Here is a 23,989-nt window from a genome sequence, read left to right as displayed (position 1 = left end):
AGTTTTCCCAGTACAAAATTTTGTGATGCCATCATTAACATCTGGGTTACATCAAAAATTGGGTACACGAAAAAATCGCTAAAAATCACCAACGAAAAAATTGTGTTTTCATTTCAGAACTAGTCCAATTACCAATTAAGCACATGAAAAACGAGTGAAAATCAACAAAAATCAAGCAAAACTACCTCAAAGGTACCCAAAAAACGTTTTTAGACACGCCAAAACGATTTTTTACTTCTGGGCCAAGACAATTGGTCATATTAAAAGAAAATGAAAACAGACCAAAAAAGGATATGAAACAACTGCAAAATTTTTTAGATACCCGAAAAATTCATTAACATCTATAGATCACCAAAAAGTGGGTGCATGAAAAATTACCAGTAAAGGTTCAAAAACTTTAAAAATCCGTCGTTTTTGGGCTTTTAACATTGCTAAAAATATGATTAAAATTTGAGGAGTATAATGAATTAGACATAGTATAACCTGAAATTCAGAATGTCGTCAGCTACATCTTGAAAATTATTAGGAGTATAAAAGTATTCAGAATGAGTAATAATATAACAAGCAAATACAAATTTTGATTCGTGGGTATTGAATAGGTGCAGTGCAATATTAATAGCAGTATTTTGTATTCAAATTTTCTGGAAAACAGTTGATTTGTTCAATAAAATAAATTGCCTCATTCGTGTGTAAGTAGTTCTAAAAATGTGAATGCACTGATAAACCACAGGTGCAAATTTAAAGTGTTTTATATATTTTATATAGGATTTATTCGGCAAAATTTTGGGATGACGTCATTACAATTTTATATACTAATTTTGGTTACCGTTTCAATATCTATGATATTACTAATATCATCCAAAATTTAGTAATAATAATTATTCCAAACGACAGACAGACGGAAACGGAAGACATTAAACATCGAGAAACTTGCTCACAGTAAGATTTATTACATTGTGTAAAGTTCACGTTCCTAAAAAAGTGGTAGCAGTGTTTAGAAAAAATTATTTGAAAAGTGTTTCTTGACCTACCATCATTACTACTAGTAATCAATGAATGGGACAGAACGACTAGGATTAAGAACCAACAAATCGTCGTACTGATAAGCAACGTGCAGAAACAAGGACCTAGTCATGTATCCGTTGGTTTCCGTCGTGTGTTCGGTTCACGTCTTTAACAATGCTGAGTTTTTTCCAATTTAGAGCGTGTCAATATGATAGTGCTCTATGGTGTGGCTGATGGAAACGCCAGGTTGGCCCATGCATTGAGGATCAACTGCTTTCAAAATCGCGCGATTCCGTGTGAAACAATACTTTCAATAGACAATAGACAGATATCAACAAGTTAGGACTGGAAATTTTATATCTCAAACTTTTGACGTTACATCTAGAGTTCCGCCAAGGGTCGCATTGTGGACCAATTCTGTTTTACTTTTCATTAATGGTATACAATATTGTATTAAGTATTCTAATTTCTTACTTTTTGCTGATGATGAATTACAAACAAATACATTCTCTACAAGATGCATTGGCCTTACAGTCTGACTTGGTTGAACTTTATAAATGGTGTCTGAATAACCAGCTTTTTTTGAATATTGATAAATGCTACTCTATATCATTTTGTAAATTAAAAAATCCATTTATATATACACAAATAGATAATGCCTACCAACTGTATCTAAATCATATCCAGAGCAATATCAAATCTGATCTTTCATCTTTATGGGGCTTTCTACATTTGAAAAATGGCACTTCTAGAATACCGGGTCAGTTAAGAGACAATAATGGAAATATATTTTCGGATCCTCAGGATGTTGTGGATGCATTTGCTACTACCTTTGCCAATGTATTTAATGTTAACAACTCTACGCACATAGAGTCTACTTCTATTTCTTCAAATTCTTTCTCAATGTCTTCAATCAGCATAGAGGATTTAATACTGACAATGTCAAATTTAGCAAACAAGCAAACATGTGGTGATGACTTAGTCCCTAGTTTTTTGATACGTGACTGTAGATATGCACTTGCCAAACCTCTGTCGATCATAATTAACAGGACACTTAGAACTGGTAGATCTACATCTACAAACCTTGCAGAGCTTGTTCAAGATCTAAGTGTTGCACTTGATAAACGAGAACAAATAGACGTAATATATACTTACTTTTCCCGAGCTTTTGATGTTCTTCCTCACGACATTCTGTTAAGCAAACTTAATAACCTTGGATTTAACTATCCCCTTCTCAAACTGATGGAATCTTACTTAATAAACCCTAACAACTATTTATTTTACAAGGGTTTTACCTCTTTTCGTTTTTTGTCAAGGTCTGGATTCCCACAAAGCTCTAACCTTAGGCCTCTCCTCTTCAGTCTATTTATCAATGACCTTTTGGAATCTTTAAATTGCAGTATTTTAGCTTATGCTGATATCTCTGAAAATTTATTCTAAAATCTCAGTTCTTTATGATGCTGAGCTTTTACTACGTGAACTTATGAAAATCGTGGAATGGTGCTATCAACACAGACTTATTATTAATATTAGTAAATGTTGCTAGATTTCATATTGTCGAAAACTTAATATCGTTGATTTTTCTTATTCAATAGAAGGTACACTGTTAGAACGAAAAACTTCGATCAAAGATCTTGGAGTTACTTTTGATCGCTGTCTGACTTTTGATATTCATCTTACCAACATTTGCAATGCTGGAAATAAATCTTTGGGGTTTGACATGACAACTTCAAAATTTTTCAACAACATTGATGTAATTAAATCCCTCTTCTCTGCATATGTTCTTTCGAAATTAGAGTATGTCTCACTAATATGGTATCCCATATACATGTGTCAATGCAGACATTGATCTGCTAGAGAGAGTTCAAAAATTCTTCGTTGCATTGAATTTAAATCTCATTTGGTTCATGATAATGTAAGAGAACTCATGAATCTGCAAAAGTTAGGTTTAAGGAGGACTTTAGCAGAAGGGTGTGTACTCCACGTGCTTGTTAATCCTTATATAAATTCTCCAGCTCTGTTGTCCAAATTATCTTTTTATGTTCCTCATTCTGATGTAAGTAGTACACGTAGTTTTAAAATCTTTTGTAAGAAAAAAAAACACCATGCCACATCCGAACGTGCACGATTTTCGCGTTGTCAGCCCGAAGGCGAACACTTTATGCGAAGAGCTAACGAATTACCATGTAGGAACTTCCCTTACATTAGTGTAATCAGTTGCTGTACAATTTAGATTTTTTTGGGAAAATTTGTATGCCTCAGGGAAAATCTCGGGACAACGTCCGATTCATAAAGTGCCTTTTTTAAGGACCTTATTTAACGTAAAGACACTGTGAATTTCTACACTACTTTCCTGTTTCCGCTCGATCAGTAAAAACTTCCATTTTGTCGTGTCACTCCAGCGCCGACAAGTTGTCATGTTTAAAATCCAATATTCGGCAAGCGACTACAAGCAAAATAAGACGTAACAAATTATTTAACCTACTCCTTTCGCCAAACCTACTGGAGCTCCTTTTAGCCGATATTAGTTTCAAGTCAGTCATGGTTTGCGAAGTGGAACACCTCCTGGGTGCTGTTTACTCTTGTACAAGACACTCACGTGATTACTTCACGTCACTGCGTCTCCTGTGTTCCCTTAATACCACAAATAAACCCACAAGACCGCAGAAATATCATTTTTCACATAAATAATGGATTCGGCCACAGACACGGGCAGGCCCAAACCCTAACGACACTTTTCCATGCAGTTAAAGAACCAACACAAAAGCCAGTTGAGACGATTCCATTGTAAATGCCGCACAAAACTGCCAATTTGTGACGACCACAAACAGGGAGGTGGATAAAAAATCAGCAATTTTCAGCGGAGCGACCGGACTCAAATAACGAGAAGGTTGTGAATGGCGGCGCCATCGGTAAATATCAAATCCAGTTGGAAAAAGTTCGCCGGAGTTGGGAGCTACAAAGCCAGAAAGATGAACGCTAAATGCGGATATTTAATGTGTTTCCAGACACGTAATGTCGTTGGAAAATCGTGGAAATATCGCCGGCTGTCGGGCTACTTGAGGTTGAACGGGAACAATAAAGTTGTCTGGTCGAAATTAAAGGAAGAAGACTTTTATTTTGGGTTTTTCTAACATGATAAATGAAAACTTTAATACTCAGCTAAATGCTAAATGCAGTTATAGAACGAAGTCGGGCAGCTCGGAAAACGTACGTAATGTTTTGTAGTTTCTACGCTAAACAGACAGATGATCGACGGTCGGAAGCGGGGGACCTACCTTTTCATATTTTAGGAGCTCTATTACACTGGTTTATGTATTTATTTAATTTTAATCGACAAATTAGGTTTTTTGCCTTTTTATATCTACTTCAGGCATTGCAGCGAAATTTATATATTTATCCGAATTTAAAAAGTTCTGTTTATTTAACGCCCATTTATTACTACCTAAAATGTCTAATTTACCGTTAGAAACCTAAAGTGTTAATTAAACGACCTAATTGTAAATTTTAAAAGATTTAAAATAGGATTCCACGACCAACGACGCGGACGTGCTTGCACAATAGAGATTTTCCGTGAATTCAATGCCGCCAACTGACAACACTGGCCTGCATTTCATTTAGATTATAGCGGAAAGGAGGTGAATCTATGAAAAAACATTTTATTTTAGAAGTTTATTGTTAGTGATACTGAGTGTCTTTGCGTGTTAGTGAGTGTGCTGGGGTCGGTTTTGCTCTTTGTGCATACAGTAAAGAATCCTCAAAATGCCTATGGTAAAATCATCCATGAAAGATAAAATCAAATTATGGTTAGGGAATAATTTGGACACTAATTTTCAATTTCCTCTTTCAACCAAAGACAATGAGTTATTCTGCAAAGTATGTGGAAAACTTGTAAGTAAACATTTAAAATACTGAAGCTTGAATTATGTTCACATTTATGTTTCCTAGTTTAAGTGCGAAAAAAAATCACACTTTGAACAGCACTGCAGTGGCGATGCACATAAAAAGAACAAGAATAAATCCAGTAAACAGACTTTATTAAACATTAGTTCCCACAACGATTTTACGCAATTTTGCACCGAGTTATGTAGGGCATTTTCCGCAGCAAATATTCCATGGAATAAAGTTAATTTTCCGGAGTTTAAAAATTTTATGCATAAATATACAGGAAGGCATTTATTCTCAGAAAGCACTCTGAGAAAAAATTATTTACCAAAAGATTACGATATGGTGAGCACTAGAATTTTTGTTTAAAAACTTTTTAACATAAATTTTATAATTTACAGGTAATTAAACAAATTATTTTTAGGTTGTAATGTCATTTGAAACCACAAATGTACAAAACGTTAAAAAAGCTCAAGAATTCCTGAATAAAGCAAACGTTAACAATGAACTCTTGTACATTAAAACTCACTTTAAAATTATTGCTGATGCAATAGAACAATTAGAAACTATAGGTTTAAAATTAAACCAAAGTATGGAAATTGTGGAAAAAGTGTATACATCTTTAAAAAACACACCAGGAGAGGTGGGGGAAATGTCTTCCAAAAATTATGTTCTCTGTTAAAAAACAATCCAGGATACGATTTTATATGTTCAGTAAATAACGTAATTTTCGGTAATATTAGTAGTATTATGTTGGTAGCATAACAATACATACACAAATGAAAACGTAGATTGTTCAATATTTAATTTTGCACCCATCACTTCTTGTGATGTGGAACGCACGTTTTCGAAACTTAAAAGTGTTTTAAGCGATCAAAGGTGTAAATATACAATCGAAAATTTAGAGAAATATATAGTTTGCTTTTGTAACTCATTTTAAATACCTGAATTAATATTTTATTTTTTGTTAAATGCGACTTGCTTTAATTTGCTCACCATTTTTTTGCGGTAACTTAGAATTACTGGACGTAATTATAGATCGTTTATTTATTTAATAATTTTTTTGTTTGTTGCACAAAATATTTGTTTCGATAATGTTTTGTTTAATGCTTTTTTTAAATATATATTTTTTTGATGTATGCTTTTTCGTTGAGCAAATATTTTTTCTTCCAGGTTTTTAACCTAAACTAAGATTTTTATAACCTAATTCGTCAATTTTGGGACCCAAAAATGTCTCCTTTTATTCATTTTTTAACGACCTAAAATCCGAAGCATTGTAATGACAGTCTTTGTATTTGTTACTTAAAATTTGTCTTCATTATCCATTTTTCCAACACTCAATTTTATACTTTTTTCTAGACCTCTCAATAGAAAATTCAAGGATGCTACTTAACTCTTCTCGGTTTTATTTTGTTTTCGTTTACTGAATTTATTTCCTAAGTAATTTCCATAATGTACACAAAATGGTGATGTTTTTTTTTACGGGAGAGTTTGGAGGTTCGTACATGTAGATTTCTAACTTCTTATAGATATTTCCACAAATATATTCTTCAAACATGTGTTCTGAAATATGATTTGAATGAGCATAAAACTTGCTTAACTTTAAAATAACGTTATTAAATTTGCAGACAACGTATTGCAGGGAAAGGTCGGACAAGTTCGGATACTTAAGCGTGAACGTATATGAATAAACTAGAAGGTTTCAGATAAAGATAAATTAGCAACCTATGTAATAAAATAAACTGGTCGGGATGTTTTTAGACAAAGGTAGGAAATGTAAATCTAGTAATTCGATCGACAACCAATTTCGTGTACGTATGCAAAAGATTCCTATGAGTGACTGATTTAATTTTATTCCACTTGTAATTGAATATAAAGGTACTATTAAATGTTGTTTTCATCCTAAGTTGTTACCACCGACTAAGGATGCAAGAACCGTCGACGAAATTCTTTTACTTTTTTCGGCTATTGCTGTAGATAAGCCAATCAGAAACTGTCTATAACCATTTTCATCTAGCGTGTAACCTATAGTTCGAATGTAATAACCTCCAGTCTTTTTTTTGAAATGTTCGGTGAACAGACCCCTAACATCTGGTTGTTCTTGGTTGTCTATTATTTTTATTGTACCTTTCTCAAAACGTGCGTTGTAACTTAAATTTCGAATAATAGTACGAATTCTGAAAAAAAGAAAAATATGCAGCCTACAAAAACTATTAATTTTTTTTATCTCACCTTAAAGTGTAATTTGTGGAATCCCCAACAAACTGATTACTTAAATCAAACCTTTTCCGGTCCGTAAGAATTTCGGGACCTGGTAGTCCCAGTTTCGTAAAGTCTTCAACGTCACCGTATTTTGTCAAAGTTTCATTTAGTACACGTTCGTTTTCCGTTGCACTTTCCGTATTTTTCAGGTCGGAGATTTCGTCGTGACTTCGAGCCGTGGATGTGTAGCATAATAGCATGCATAGTAGTAACTGTAAATGTAATATTTTTATTACTAATAAAGTTTTTTTGTTGAATTGTATCACGTTTTTGATGGGGATGATAGACAAATTTTGGTTAGTGTTTTGCCATCTACATGACATTCCTAATGTACATACAAAATATGACAACAGTCGGTCCAGTAGTTTCGGAGATTATTCGTCTAACAAAAATCGTCACGGACGGCAGACAGACAGACAGACAGACAGACGAAAACCGGAGGTCATCGTACTCCAGGGTCATGGCAGGTCGAGAAAATATAAGAGTCGTGAGTCGGCCGATGGACTCGATTACAATACATTCCTAGCTACGCTTACGAGTAATTTTTGGTTGTGAAAAATAAAGATCAATTTTGCTTGTCTCTTGCGTTCTGCAAAACGTGTTAATTGAAAATGGTAGTAAAATAAAAAACTTTTATCGTCTAAACAACTCAAAAATGCGAATTTCTTCTTAAAAATATATATACACGAAAATACCAAATATCTTTTCTTCTCATAAAGAATGTTTATAAACTTTTAAGTAAATATTAGGGACATTACGAAAATGTGTAATAAATATCTAAGCACTAACTAGCAATTATTGTATATATATTTTTGTTTAAAACATGATCAAAGACAGCTATGAGTTTTTGAGAGTTTATCTTTGATCGTTCCATTTTCAACTCAAATTTTCAATTTGACGGTAATCTGACAAGACGCAAATTCTATGAAAAACAGATTTTCAGAAATCCTTAGCTATCTTTGCTCGTGTTTTTTATGCCCTCTTGGTGTTAAACTGGTCCAATACAAGATTACGTCTTTTTTTACATTTATGACTTTTCGGCATCTCTTGATGTCGACGATTTTATTGCAAAGTAAATTTTTGAAATTACTGGAGCTATTACTTTGAGACTTTGGGGATAGTTTAAAATTATGAGGAAGACTGTAAAATCTCAGTCAAAATGTCATGAAATGTTCACTTTAAAAATCCGATGAAGAGTTTTCTTCAGATTTTGTAGAGTAATTTTTCTCACTAAGGTCTCGTACTTTACTTACGCGTCGTCTTAAAATAATAATTGAAACTTGGACTTCAGGACCACATTTTATATAAATAATGTTTGTTTTTTGTACAACAGAAATATAAAAAAAACATGAAAGCGGCATAAAAGAAAAGTTACCCTTTGAAATAATTTTGTTGTATAGTTTTTTTATAGTTTTAGATCATATTTTTACTTCCTGAGCGTAAGCTAAGGAAGTATTGTAACAGGATCCATCGGAATCGTTGTTTTCAGGTTTTTTCGACGTTTTATAACCCTTAGAGTACGAAAATATAGACCCCCTGATTCCCTTTGTCTGTAGTCTGTGTCAATTTTCATTAGCCAAATAATCTTCAAAACTACTGGATCGATTGTTGGCAAATTATATTATATTATTTCATTATATTTTTATTTATATCTACGTTAGGAAATGTTGTGTAGATGCTAAAACGCTAACCAAAAATTGTCTAATCATCACCAACAACAACGGAATGACGTCATTGTGTTCATGAATCTGCGTTGAGTTTTTATCCTACATATCCACATTTTTGAAAAAAAAAAAAAAAATTAATAGCATTTTATAATCTAACTTTAAAATTGCAAAACCGAATGTTCTGATAACTTACAACGTTTTAAGGTGATCGTATTCATAGCAAATAGTTAATCAAAATTTATCCTTTTTTTTAGTTCCTCCCAAAAATGATGACGTCATCTTACAATTCTGTCGAACAAATGTTATAAAATAGCATACTCCTGCTTGTGTAAATTATGAATCCGTGTTGAGGTATGATCCTTAGCATGCAGATTTGTTTGAAAAAAAAATCAGAAGTGTACAACATTTTACAAATTAAATTTATAACCACAAAATAAATTTCGTCATTGGATGTAAAATCGGTGACGAAACTGTAGGCAAAACTTGCTATTGTTATCAGATAATTTTTGATCCTTTATACGAATTATTAAAAATAAAACAGTAACTTACGATATTCATGATAGAATTCACACCTTCGTCGACACGTTAATGATCGCCATCACATATTCGCGACGATTTTAACTAGAGCACCTCACCCACTTCCAGTCGTCTGCATTTTTCTTGTTGATTGTGTTTTCAAAAAACAGGATTTAGACGACCCAAATTACGGATTCGTTGCACCGTTACTCTGATTTATTTATAACGATATTCTGTATAAACTTATACACTGACGATAAAACAGAGGAGATTGTTAATTTAAAAGTCCATGTTGTTTATAAACGTCTAGACTAACAGTAATTTGAATAGAATATCACTACGCTTACTTATTGTATTTATGGAAATGAGGTGCAAATGAATACAGAATTTCGTTTTCAATTAAATTATATCCTGTGAGAAAAATTATTATTGCTTTATTATCAACTAAAGGGCGTTATACGAGGGTTATTAAGGCAATAATGCGCTGATTTTTGATTACTCGTTGTTTAGTTTACCACTACCTACGTCTAAACATTTTCTACACGGTCGTCGTAGTGGTATTAGTGTCAGTTTCAGTTTCCCGACTGTCCCTCGTAACTGGCTTTGTGTAACTAACTAGTCATCAACTAGTTGCAAGGACGAGGATGAATTTTTTTCGGTAGCGATTGTTGCTTCAGCCAGGTCGTTGAGAATCTCTCTTCTGACCTTTTTCGAACGTCTAACTCACGGTGCGAATATAATGATCTCCGCTTTTCCTTCGCAATACTGAGTGAATTGGTCTTTAATAATCGGTGTTTCTCTATCGTCTGTTATCCTTTTGTACCTTTTTGTAGCGAACGTTGTAGCTTAAGTTTTGTGTGAACTAACGAATTCTGAAAGATAAAACTGCAAATTTATTAACCGTCTACAAGCAACGACGAAGTTTTCAATGTAATTTCTTGAATTTTTAATATGACTTCACAATTATTTGGGGTTTTATTTTACGGTGTCGTCATTTTTTATTTATTACTTAATTTTGTTGGATATTTTTACATCTTGTTTAATTTTTTTGTATATTTTTCAATTTTTGACCAATTTTGCTTAGGTTTAGTAAAAATTCATATTTTTTCAATGGTCATTTTGTAAATATTCTTCAAACTATAAATAATTTGTTGTTTGGAGTTCTACAGGGGTGGGCCATAGATTCATAGTTGTTTGGTAAGTTCATCAGTGATATTCATTTTAACTTATATTATAGTCTCACCATTAAGAAACGGATTTATATGCACAAATATCTGTCAAAATATGCGTATATATAAATATTATTGCAGAATTTACAGCTAGAACTTGTTGCCTGATTTCCTCAGCAACTCTATGTCACTGCATTGGACAACGTAACTAAAATCTTCTATATCAGAATATCAGGAAGAAAGAAATTTATGAAAGATTCATTAATAAATCTAAATCCAGTATATTGGCAATATAACGCCCGCAGGCATCAGAAGTTTCATAAACTAGAAAGTATATAAATTGGTTTTTTACAATTCCTTTAATACCAGAAACAGTATCATTGTAAATATCTCGGACATCCGTACTTTAGTCCGATATAACGTGTTTGCAATATTTTTCTAAAAACACCTTAAAACAAGGATCTTCCAACTTTTTAATACACATACTTTGTATTTTGGTCGTTTTCTTGACATTTCACAGTCGTAGAACATGAGAGTATAGGTTTCGCGTATTCAGATATTCTTCTGTCGTTTATCGAATAGTCTTTGGGCGCTACAGAAACGATCATTTTGAAATTGTAAAAGCGTTTCAAACGGTAACCGTTATCGTAATTAAATAAATCGCATTTCAATTATTCGTACTAACACAATAATATTTACTTGACAAATTTTACGATCATTTTTTAAGATTGCATAATAAACTTCTTTGAAATTTTAACAAGATATTAGCAATCTCGTGGTCGTTTTTTACTACCGTTCGCACATAATTATTAATGTACGAACTAATTTATTTTGTTGTTTATATCATTGTTCTAATTTCCATTAAGTTCTCAGAACACAATGATACTTTTTTTTGTTTGTTAACAATGTATGTATAATATATAGATAAACATCAATTATTTTATTCGCACCAAACAATCAGGAAATCTTGAAAAATATAAAATAAATCTATCTGTACTGAAAAAAATAAGTAAGCGATGGGTCGTAGGTACTTAATTAGCAAAATATAATTAGATTATGTTATTAATTTATATACATGTAGTTAGAATTTAAGGAAACGGTTAAATATGTTGAGAACCAATGGTACGAATCACCTGAAATTAGATACAGGGGCACAAAAGGTTGTGTTTTAATTATATTCGTTAAAAAATTGTTTTTGCTTCATTTGTTTTCGAGATGCAAGGCACTACTACATACTTAATGCATTTTTGAATAGATTTTAGAGTTTTTTACTGCCAGGTAGTAAATGAAGAGCATTTTGAGCACCTTTTGTAGAAAACAGAAGTTTAGTTTTGGTTTCGGTTGTGACTTGTTAATTTATTTATTGTTTAATATTAACTAAAATTAATACTTATGGGTTATAAATTTAAATAGAAAGAAAGTATGATTGTGCTATATCAATTAAGACTATTATTAAGTTTAGACTTTGTCGTGTAGTTCTCATCGTTCTGTTGGGCAAATATATTTACATTTATTTATTTATTTATAAATGAATTCAGAAAAAAAGCTCCATTTAAAAATGAATTTATTAATCATTAGGTATATGGTAGCGCTATTAAAAAAAAATCAAATTAACTTTATTTAAAAAAAAACTCGCCGTTTGACCATAAAACTGTATAGGTTTGTTTACTTAAAAAAACATTGTTATTTAGGTTTATTAACTCCAAGGAGAGGCCATAAACAATATTTATGTACATAATTTAACTCCGCACATTTGAATAGAACATTCAAAAACTTAAAATCTCTTCCAGAAATGTCAAATTCTTCTAAATTATTAGATTTAATTAAGAAAAAACAAAAAAATTCCACACAGAAATATTTTTCATAATATTTGCTATAAGTACAGGTTCTTGAAGTTACCCTTTCAAACAAACGTAAAAAATTGATACAGCTGTAGTAGATACAACTTTTTGGAACTTCAAATGGAACAACTAAAATTTGTAGAATACACATATTTGAAATTTTTGCTTTCCGTTTTCATATTAGATTTGAACGATGTTAACCAAAAACGTACTAAGCGCCAAATCGCAAAAAATGAGTTAAACCTGCTAACAGTCAGAATTTAATGTCAAAAAGTAATTTGTAAAAATACTTTATTTGTCTTAATTATTTTTATACCAAAATTTGAGGTGGAACTATGTGCCTTTAATAAATCTGGGATTATGTTTTAATCAAAAAGGTACCAAGCGACACAGCACTTTTTTTAATTGGTTGTGCAGTGCTTTGTTTCCTTATAACTATCCTACAAACTTAGTGTTTTATTTCCGGTAAAACAAGGAAAGGACACTATTTTATTTGGAAAAAAAGAAAATAGGTTGCGGCACACAAAAGGTGGGATCTTGTCTTATAAATGCTTAATACCTACTGAAAATTTTACCACAAAGGCTATAACAGAACTGACTCTGTGTATTCATGCTAAAATCAATTTTATAGCAACATTCTACTTAACAAACAATTTATTTGAATTTTTTTGTTTCGACGCCACAAGATTACGCCAATATTATGTTAAATTGTAGAAAGAAAAATCCATTTATTGTTTAGTTTATGCAGAAAGAACATTTTTGTAGTGAAGCCGATTTAGAGTCTAGTGTCACAAATAGAAGGCATACATGAACAAAAAATTAGATGATTGAAAACAAGAGTGATTAAACTTACTAAAGATACACCGCTTTCTATTTTTATGAAAAGTAATCAGGAAAATGAGATCTACAATGAAGTTTTGATGCATAAAAGGAAAAGACTTCTAAAAATTTTGGAAAATTGTCTACATTATGGCCCAATGGAAAAGCAATATCGCATTTTGTCCTTTTATTCCCGAGGATGCAAAACTCTTTTACAAAAACTTACATGAAATAAAATGTTTTTGTTTCATGGCATATGTTCCTTTTGCTAGCAGGTCGTTAAATTAATATAAATATATATAATATTTTTCAAAGAATTACTTAGTGCCTTTTTACGGAATAATAAATTTAATATCATGGTTTTCTCAAAAAAGAACCAAGCGCCAAAATGCTTCTTTAAAACTGTAAAGGACTGGGTGTTTTTGATGCCATTAACAAAATAGACTACATGCATAAAGTCATGTATTCTTAAGGCAAAAATTTTATTCCGACATTAATACAAATTTTTAGTTTTTAATAAAAGTTCACCCTAGTATTACTCAAATTGCAATTTTGTCGCTTAGTACGTTTTTGGTTAACGTGGTCCATTTATAATATATATTTCATAATCAAGTGCTTTTTGAATCAGAATTGTATAAACAAATATAGTGTTTTATTATTATTAATGATAAACGGGATTTGCAGCACGTTTTAAATACATTGGCCCGAAACTCCTTAGTTTAAAAAATGTAGATACATGCAAAAGAATTGTATTTATTGCACTTTTTATAAGTTTGTTTTAAGATTTAGTTTTAGGTAATTATCTTGTTTGTGTTTTCGTTAGCCTTACATAATCTCGAATAATGTGGTAATGCGCCGTAATTATGAATTTTTTTTTATTAAACACTAATTAAATTACTTGGTACGTTTGCGAGACTCTAGAGCAGTAACCATGCACCGTATAACTAGAAACATATTTAATGACTTAGCATCGGAATCATCATGTTGAAAATTTACACTATAGACAAATAACGTTGAAGAGTTTAACACAAATACGCTGTCACTCACCTTGCTTTAAAAAAAATATGCGTGTGAACATTTTTAACGAGATGTTTATAAGTTCAAGGACGTCTTATGTGCTACCTATCTGGAATCTCTACAACAAGAACATAAATTTAGCTGTAACAATGCCGTTTTGGTTCGTTATAGTCCTTAATTGTGAAGTGTAAATAGAATATTTATTTTGCAAATAAAAACTTACACTGTAAACAAGAAGCTATTATTTAATGGCGAAACATGTATTTATACATAATTATACATAAAAATAGTTCCGAGAACCTAATGCTGGTTTTGGGTAAAGAATAAACTATTTTTCAGCATGCAGCATATTTTAGACAATTAACTAACATCTTTTTTATTTGGAACACACCACAATAAGTTGGGCGAAAAATAAAAAACCTGATTTGCAGGTGTCAACTTGGATTCTGAAGCATTTTATTGATAACAATTTTAGCTTAGTTTCATAACAAGTTTTGTAATTTACAAATTGTCGGTAGCAAATATTATATTTTTTTACGATATATCAGTGAGCCAAGTCAGTGTGACCCAATTAAAGATATAAGTACTACTCTCTTAAGTCCCAATTTGTCCCCAGTTGGACCACCCACAAAGGAGGTGAATCAGGAGCAAAAGTAGCATCTGAGTCACCATCAGTACTGGCAGGAGGCACAATGGTGTCGATAGTAGGTAGTTCTACTTCTTCTGTGACGATTTTTGCGGTAGAAAGGTTAATTAAAAATTGTTGATATCCCTGGTCGTCCAAGGTGTAACCAATGACACGAATGTAGTACCCCCCACTTTTTCTTTCAAAATGCTCGCTAAACTGGCTTTTTGTCATTACAGTTTTTTGGTTTTCCGTTTTCTTTAATTCGGTGTCTTCATATCGGCTGTTGTAGCTGAAGTTTTCGGTTATCGTCCTTATTCTAAAATTTGAAGCAGTTTATGGTGGACTCAAAATATATATAATATGTTGTTTTACTTGAGGATGTACGCTCCTGGTTCTCCTGGTACTAGATCGTTAGAAAATGAAAGTGTGTCCTTTCCAGTTAATAGTTCAGGTCCTGAAAGTCCAAGCGCTCTGTAGTTTTGTGAAAAACCGTATTTGGTAATAGTTTCATTTATTACTTGTTGGTCTTCCAATGAACCATCTAGAGGTATTCATCAATTTGACTGACGGATTGGCTGCATACTGTATCTGATGCGTAGATAACCAAACCAATAAGGAATAACTAGAGAGTTAGAAAAAACGTACTTACAGAATTTCGTATGGTTTCAAAAATTTATATATTTTTGATCTTGCTAACAATAAAAAGAAAACAATGCAAAATTAAGTAAATCTAAATAGGGGTAATAATTTTAGAAACACTAGATATTGTGTCTAAGTGAAGTTAGGGTTATCTTACCACACCCATGATGTATGCTGCTCGAGCTTTAATACATAACTAAGATCAAAAAGCTAACACCAGTCAGTTTTATGATAAACAGCTCTACATGCTGTCCCCTTCTATTCTATGTTACCTTGAAATATGCAAAAAGTCGTTTTTTATAAAGGACAAGAATCGTTAAAGAAAAATATTTGTGCTTATAAAAATTGTTGTTGATATGATTTAAAGGTTCGGTTCAAGTTGAGTTGCTAGTGTGTAACTCCCACAGGCAATATATTTTCCATGAGAAATTTTGTGATTGGTTGCTAAATTCACAGAAAAACGTTTGCATAATCACATATGTCTGGATTCTGGATTCTTAATTTATGGGGGCTGACCGTAGCCAGCCGGCACTTAGGCCTCGCCTTTGGGCCCATTGTACCTTCCCCAAGTCCATATCAGGGTGTTTTCCCGCTCCTCTACTCGTCAAGCCATCCAACTGCTTGAATGTACTTGAGTAATGCAGAGGGTGGAAACTCCCTGATATTTGCCATACTAGGCCAGATGTCCCCTAGTATGGATTCCCTGTAGGAGGCTAGGGCTGGACACTCACGAAGAATGTGCTCAGCTGTTTCCTCTTCTTCATTGCATCCACGACAGATTGGGTCTGTTGCTACCCCTATCGTATGTAGATGTTTGTTAAACTGGTAATGTCCCGTAAGGAATCCTACCAGTATAATAATGTATAATTTATTTGTTATGAATAATGATACACCGGTTTACATTTATCTTCAAAACTGTATTTTACTTCTCAAGGAGTTTCTTTTTTCACAATTTTTTTTGTGAAGAGGCGTTCTGCAGTTGGTCTATAAGATGTTTCCATGTGCTCGAAATCTATAAAAAAATTCAAAACAAATAATTATTTATGTAAGAGATACCTATTATTGACATTGAATAACATTCAAAACATATTTTTTTATTTTGTTCTCTTAGACTTTAGTCTAAGGACTGAAAATATATTTTAAAAAACTTACTGTTTTGCCGCAAGGTTTGCAACAAAACACCATCTCCATCTACAACCAACTCTGAGTAGGGCCGAATCCACGATGATAATTTGGAAGACATTTTTTTAATTATTCGTAATATCAATGTTCTGTTGCCAAGTTCGTAGATGACATTTGCAGAACTATAGTCTTTGCCATTTCTATTGAAACACCACTTGTTAAGCGTAAATTTGGCAATGTTCATATTCAGACAATTTTCTAACTAAAAGCCATTGTCAATCAACCGAAAGCTGTTATCAATTGCTAAATTTTAAGCAAAATCAACAGGTGGTGTTTCAATAGAAATTTCAAAGACAGTATCTATATTTACAACATCTGGCTTAGAGGCCGGTAAGTAAAAAATTCTAGTAATACGCCTAACTGGGGGTGCCAATAAATGAAGTCTTGGAAAAACCCGTCCGCATTGCTAGAAATGGTCGGTACTTATTTACCTGCATACTGCCAATAACCAACTGTATTAAAATTAGATGTTCACCAATACCACGAAAAATGCAGCAAAAATTTAAAAATATGCGTAAAAATGCACTTAATGTTAATATATGCAATATATGCAAAAAAATAGTTAAATATGCAGAATACGCAAAAATATGCATTTTGAATATTGTCCGAGCCTTAGTAATAGGGTCCAGTTTACATACAGCTAATTCGTTGGCTTCTCCACGTAATTATAATTTGTCCCTTTATCCGTTACAATAATTTGAATCTGAAAATTTTGCAAAAGTCCCAGAAAAATTAGTCAATGAAGCAGTTTTAATATTTCACTGTATAATAAAATTCTCGTCTGTCGTCTGTGTCGATTTTTATTAGACAGATATTCTCCGAAATTATTTACAAATTTTATATGTATGTTATTGAAGGTAAAACGCTACCAAAAAATTGTCTAATCATCCGCAGCAACATTATGATGACGTCAGCTCATTATTTTGAATAGGTGAGGTTATCTAAATTTTATTAAATAATATACTTGAGTACTTGTGGTTTATGAATGATTTTTGTCACAAATACATTAAAAAAAAAATTTTTTAGTTTATGAATCCATGTCGAATTTTCCAGTCAAAATTCTATAACAATATTTTGCAATTTAACATTGAAATTGCAAAACGAAATACTCTGAAATCTTTCAAACGGTTTAAGGTTATATATAGTAAACATCGCTAGTCAAAATTTATTCAATTTATTTGGCCGAATAAATTCCATACAAAAATGCAAAATTTTGTGAGTTGTGGTTCATATTTTTTGGACTTACTTAGACAGGGTGGCCCGAAAAAAATATGACTTCATAGTATTCCATTCGAATTGAGATACGTGTGTTCTTGCTAAAATATTGAGACAAAATTTTCTAATGGAAAACTCATTTGAAACATACGTCGTTTTTTACCGGTACTTTAACATAAAATCTGTACGTGAGAGCAAAAAGTAAGTAAGTCCAAAATCATAGTTTCCCAGAAACAAACAATGTACATATTAACGAGATTTTTTTTACAAATAAAGTGAAATAAAATGATTTAAAATTTTTAATATTCTTTTGTTTTTGCTTTTATTTAATCATTTACATATTTCTTTTTTTTATTTGCATTATGACAAATTAATAAATGGTTTCAGATAATTTATATTGGACTTAATACTATTATACACTAAAAGTTTTATATACATAGCTGATATGTTTTAAAGTCAAAACAACGTGTGCCCAATATTATTTTTATTATTATCGTAATACAAAATTAAAACATTTATAATTACAGTTTTGTTACCACTTAGAAAAAATGGTAAAACAAAAAAAACACTAAATTTCTTCTTCTAACAAATCATTTGTCTGGTCTGAGAGGGGTAAATTTCGAAAATAGTTTCGATACTCTTCGGGCACCCATTTCAACAGTCAATAGATTTTCAAATTAGGGTTTGGTGACGGGTTTCTGATCAACTCGACTTAATAATTTTAATCCTCTGGTTTGGGGCGACAAACTCATTCAAATAAAATTAATTTCTACGTGACATTCTTCCGATGTATAAACATAAACAATTTCAAGTTGTTTTGCTTATCGAGCGTTAACTAAGAAAGTATAGTAACGGAGTCCATCGGGCGACTTGGTACTTTAATATTTTCTCACCTTTAGACAGGGCCGCAGTAACGGGGAGACCAGGGGATGCTCAGCCGCCCCTAGAGAAATTTTTGTCTCCCGTAGACCTAGATAAGTTATAATTAACCAAATGTGACAACTTGTGCCAATATGGTGACAGTCGTGAAAAAAGCAAAATTCAAAGGTTACTATGTTTTAGTCAAGGTTTTAATTATTTTTATTAGTTGGACTTGCGTATTTTGTAGACGTAAAATATATAGGACTTAATTAGTTTGAATTTTAAGATTTTTGAAAAAAGAGTATTTTTTGTCACTATTTTGTTCTCATTAAAGCAAACAAATTCAGAATGTTCAAAATTGCCAATTATCTTAATATCGATAAAAATGGACTTACTTACTTTTTGCTCTCAGGTACAGAAATATAAAATCCCAAAATTTAATTTTATAATTTTTCAGAGGAATTGATTGTTCGCCTATACTTCAGAGGTGAACGAAGGTCTGTCTAAGTAAATAACTTTAGACCTCTTTTTTTATTTATATAGGGGTTAGCATGAAATAAACAAATTTGGCAAAATGAAATTTTATAATTTTTTGAAACAAATGGATTTGTCTGATTGTATTTAAGGGTCGAGAAAAGTTATGTCCAAGTAACCTTAGACCAAATTCTTTCCTTGATATTCTACACATCCTACATAAATTGTTTTGAAATTTGTCACTTTTTTGAAAATTGATAATTTTTTTGATGTTTAAAAAAATCTCTATTAGATAATTATGGTTTTTGTGTGTATTAAAAATGTTAAAACTATTTATTATTTTTTACCTCACTTACTTCGTTTTACTTTCTTTTACTTTCTTTTACTTCCTACCTACTACGTAAGCTAGGGAGGGAGGTCTTGTAAAATAGTCCATCCGAAGAAGGGCTACTTTAATGTTTTCTGGAAGTTTCATAACCCTAGAGTTTTTGTACTCCCGACTGACTGGATCACAATTTTTTTATTGACCAATTCAATAACGATTCCCTCATATTCTCAAAAATTTGGAACTGCAGTAATATGGCACACGCCTATATTTAATAATAATAATATAGGAGTTATTATAATAACAGTTAGTTACCCAAAATTACATTCACAACGTTTTACTCCATTGTAGTTTAATTAACAATTTTATTCGCCCCCTTTGTTCTGATAAGACAAAATTAAATATTCGATTATGCTGCTCAACCAGCTTGCTACGTGCTTAGTTAAATAAACAATTGAAGTTAAGCATGCACTGATAATGTATTTTTCCTGTTGGTTATCTGCTTTAAATACGGTACCTAAACCAAATATAGGCACTGTACCCAATATGGACACCATATCATATGGAGTGAGATCATGGGAAAAAGGAGATAAAGAAATCCATAATCTCGAGAAAGAACCACAAGAAATTACAGAAAAGATATAGGTAGGTATCAATTTGAGTTCTGAAATATTGTATTGGTACTGATATAAGACAGTCTTAAACAAGTTTGTAGAAGGGCAACAAGTAGAATATAAATAAAAGCTGAAGCTGGTACATGACGGAGTTAAAACTGACTATAAAATATAAACGTTCAGTTCAAAATAAAATTTTTATTTGTGAAAAGAGATACAACTTCAATAGCTTACAGCTTCAAAACAACAATTTTCAAATTAGAGATTTACAGTTTGTACATTCAGTGTTACTAATAGTGTAAAAGCTAATTCTAGAAATTTTGTTAATTTCGCCAAGTCAGTATTTCGCAAGTAAAATATTAAGTTCTTTTGTTGGAAAGCTTCTTTTCTTTGTACAGACATCAACTGAGACACAACCACCAGGATTTGCACTTCCAAGAGGCTTAGCAGTAGATGGTTTTAATTCTTCTTCGGTGGTTTTTGCCGTAGAAAGGTTAATTAAAAACTGTCGATAACCATTTTCGTTTAAGGTGTAACCAATGACACGAATGTAATACCCGCCACTTTTCCTTTCAAAATGCTCGCCGTACTGGCCTTTTGTTATTATATTTCTTTGGCCTTATCTTGTGATTAATTTGGTATCTTCATATCTAGCGTTATAGCTGAAGCCTCTGGTTATGGTTCTTACTCTAAAATTTGAAGAAAGTCTATAGGATCAGGGAAGGAAAATCACAACTGTTTTACTTGAGGGTGTACGCCCCTGACCTTCGTACTAGTTCGTCAGAAATTGAAAGCGTGTCTCTCCCAGTTGCTAGTTCAGGTCCTGGAAGTCCAAGTGCTGTGTGGTTTTGTGGAAGGCCGTATTTTGTAATAGTATCGTTTATTACTTGGTGGTCTTCCAGTGAACGCTTTTGGGCTGTGGGATGAACGGGAATTTCATCTTCGGGACGTGCAGACCCAAGCAACACCAGCTATAACAGAAAATGGAACAGCTATAACACAATATGAACGGCCCCAAGAACTAAATTCGCAGTTGCGGGTTGTGCCAAATGGTTAGTGGAATTTTTCCCAAAAAATGCTTATGTAAGGTACCAACTTATAAACTATAACTAATAAAAACATCCATCAGAATCTGAAAGAAAAAGTTGTCACTGTGCACAAACGGCTGGTTACAAAGAATAAATGTTTACGTCAGTGTCATTTTAAAAAACTGAATTGACTTGAACGAGGATTTTTGAAGAAAACGTTAACTGACGCAACTTTGTCAACACTTTGTATTTAATTATTATTTCAGAAGGTAATTACTAATAACTGAGCAATATAAACAAAAACATGTCATATGACACCAAAAAATCAAAGTACTGTCTGTTAAAAACCATACACTTATAATTAAGAGTAATAGTTTTGCAAACGCTAAATATTCTATATAATAGAAATTAGAGTTGTCTTACCACATCCATGATGTGTGCGGTTCTAGGTTCAAAACATTACTAAAATCAAAATAGCTAACAGGTTTCCAGGTCGCGGATCTCCTGCGGCCAAGGAAGGTCAAACTCGGTACGGCTCGTACGGGATGGAAATTCAGTTCAGACGTAGCGAGACAGAAGTCCGCTCACTGTATTATGAATTATGATAAATATATGCTCTCCCTTTCTACGTTATCTTCACATATGTATGTAAGAAAGTATTTTTCTAAAGGACAAGAGGAAAACATTATCGACGATAATTCGTCGTATTATCATAATTTAATTGTTGAGTTTACGCTGAGTTGGCAGCGTGTAGATTCTTAAACATTGTTTGTTATAATGTATTCATTTATTGTTTATAATTTTTACCTCTCGCGTGTATGCCACGGAAGTACCTACTGTAACAGGATCCATTGGCCGAATGGTTTATTTGTTATTTCTTGTTATATCACACGATGTTAAAGGAGAATATTTTTTCTACATTTTCGCCTTGTAATAATTTGTTTAAGCTCTCGGTACCCGATATTTTTTTATAAAGTATCTTCCAACTTTTTAAATGCCATTTCACCTACTGTTTTTATGTGCTTTTGTTGGAAATTTGGAAATAGTGCTGAGCATCGGCGATGAGTGAAATGGGGAAAGGAGGTGGGCGGTGCTAAATTTAGCTTTTTCTAGTTCTACGCGGAAGAAGTAGCCCCCTCCCCCACCCACCCCTTCCAGTGACTACTCTTAATATCGTTCAGCTTAGCAAGTTTTAGCCCCGCCCACCCACCCTTTTTTTCTTAGAAGATATGTCATTTACCAAATCAATCTTATCTTAACAAGTACTGGGCCCGCCCACCCGCCTTATCTCAATTCTGATGTTTTTTTTTATTCGTCGTAAGCCGAGGGGCAGAGCTTAATTGTACTTTTTCTGGAATTTCTAGATTCTATATAATTTTTTGAATTACTAGGATCTTTGACATCTCTGGAATCTCTGTATATCTAGATCCTATGGAATCTTTGGAATCTTTAGAGAGTCTGGAAATTTAAGAATAATTTTCAGAATCTTTGGAATTTTTAGGGCCTCTAGGATATTTAGATTCCCTAGAATCTTCAAAACCTCTACAATTGCTGGAACCACTCGAATCTAACACTTCTGGATCTGGATTTTTAGAATTTTTAAAATTTTTAGAGTGTCTACAATTTTTAGTATTTCTAGAATTTCTAGAAACTCTAGAATGGCTGCAATCGCTAGGCTCAACATCTTGTACAATTTCTAGAATAACTAGATTCTGTATAATTTTTTGAATTTCTAGAATCTTTGGAATCTCTGGAAACCCTGAATCTGTAAATCCTGTGGAATTTCTAGTATCTTTACCTTGTTTGATACCCTGTGTTTGATTTTAGATGAATGTGAACGAAATTTTAATCTGTATAAAATTATTTTATGTGGAGACATTAATGTAGACCCCATAAAAAGCAAAAATGATTGTAATAATTTAAGAAATATTTTAAATAGCTATAATATGTCACAAAAAATAGATCAACCAACTAGAGTAACACCCACAACGTCATCAATAGTTGATAATGTATTTGTCAATTTTACAGAGTGTGACTGCTCCGTAGTTAACTTTGAACTGTCTGACCACTATGGTCAAATCATAAACATTGTTACCTCTGAAATTAAATCTCAACAAAAAACCATAACCTATAAACGGATTATTTCTATTGATAAGTTAGCTATGTATCGAGAGGAATTACAAAAAGTTGATTGGTCATACGTATACCTAGAATCTAACCCAAATACTGCATATAACGCTTTTTATAACATTATTTATTCCCTTCTTAATCGCATATTTCCAGTTAAACGTCTAGCAACAAAGTCAAACAATACAAATAGTTGGATAACAAATGGTATAAAGAAATCATGTAAAAGAAAATGTGAACTGCATCATTTAAAACTTCGAGGCTTTATCGATAAGGATTACTATAACTATTACTGCAAAGTGTTGAAAAATGTCATAATGGATGCAAAAAGAATGAGTAACGCAGCGATGATTAAAAACTCTAGGAATAAAAGTAAAACTATATGGACGTTGGTAAATAGCTATATGAAACGAAATACTACGCAGGTGTCACTCATTCACAATCTTAACAATCATAATAATAATGTAGACGTTAAAGATACTTTAAATAGTATAAATCACTTTTTCCTAAATCAAGGATTAGCGTCAAAACCCACAAATTCTGATTACTACCCTACTGAAGACCAATGTAATAAAAGCCTTTTTATGTCACCGACAAACTCTATCGAAGTTTTCAATGTTATAAATAGTTTAGCTAACACAACATCTACTGGAGAAGACGAAATACCAGTTAAACTATTAAAATTTATAGCTCACGAAATAAGTGACCCTCTAAC

At 32.2% G+C, this 23,989-nt stretch overlaps 3 protein-coding genes across 7 annotated transcripts in view; 1 reads left to right on the top strand and 2 right to left on the bottom strand.

Annotated features, from left to right (window-relative positions):
• The window catches only part of LOC135130705 (uncharacterized protein), a 573,502-nt gene that overhangs the window by 353,429 nt on the left and 196,084 nt on the right, over positions 1-23,989 (top strand). The window lies entirely within an intron of this gene.
• LOC135130212 (uncharacterized) lies at positions 6,724-9,608 on the bottom strand. Its single transcript, XM_064057567.1, has 3 exons — positions 9,369-9,608; positions 7,123-7,364; positions 6,724-7,067 (listed from the first exon to the last, which is right to left on the bottom strand). The coding sequence occupies exons 1-3, from the start codon at positions 9,375-9,377 to the stop codon at positions 6,788-6,790; spliced, it is 531 nt and encodes a 176-aa protein (XP_063913637.1). The 5' UTR covers positions 9,378-9,608; the 3' UTR covers positions 6,724-6,787.
• LOC135130416 (uncharacterized) lies at positions 20,303-21,641 on the bottom strand. The gene is made up of 3 exons (XM_064057795.1): positions 21,571-21,641; positions 20,864-21,090; positions 20,303-20,808 (listed from the first exon to the last, which is right to left on the bottom strand). The coding sequence occupies exons 1-3, from the start codon at positions 21,577-21,579 to the stop codon at positions 20,739-20,741; spliced, it is 306 nt and encodes a 101-aa protein (XP_063913865.1). The 5' UTR covers positions 21,580-21,641; the 3' UTR covers positions 20,303-20,738.

This window comes from Zophobas morio, unplaced genomic scaffold (assembly GCF_036711695.1).
Source record: "Zophobas morio isolate AGI-343-1 ecotype UQ-CSIRO unplaced genomic scaffold, CSIRO_AGI_Zmor_V1 ptg000017l, whole genome shotgun sequence".
Lineage (NCBI taxonomy): Eukaryota > Metazoa > Arthropoda > Insecta > Coleoptera > Tenebrionidae > Zophobas > Zophobas morio.
Note: the sequence above shows the minus strand (reverse complement) of the source record. Positions and strands in the feature narration are given on the sequence as shown.

Coding starts and splice junctions, on each gene's coding strand:
- LOC135130212 (XM_064057567.1), bottom strand. Junction 7,068..7,122: donor TCCACAAATTACACTTTAAG/GTGAGATAAAAA, acceptor TCTTTTTTTCAG/AATTCGTACTATTATTCGAA.
- LOC135130416 (XM_064057795.1), bottom strand. Junction 20,809..20,863: donor TCAGGGGCGTACACCCTCAA/GTAAAACAGTTG, acceptor TTCAAATTTTAG/AGTAAGAACCATAACCAGAG.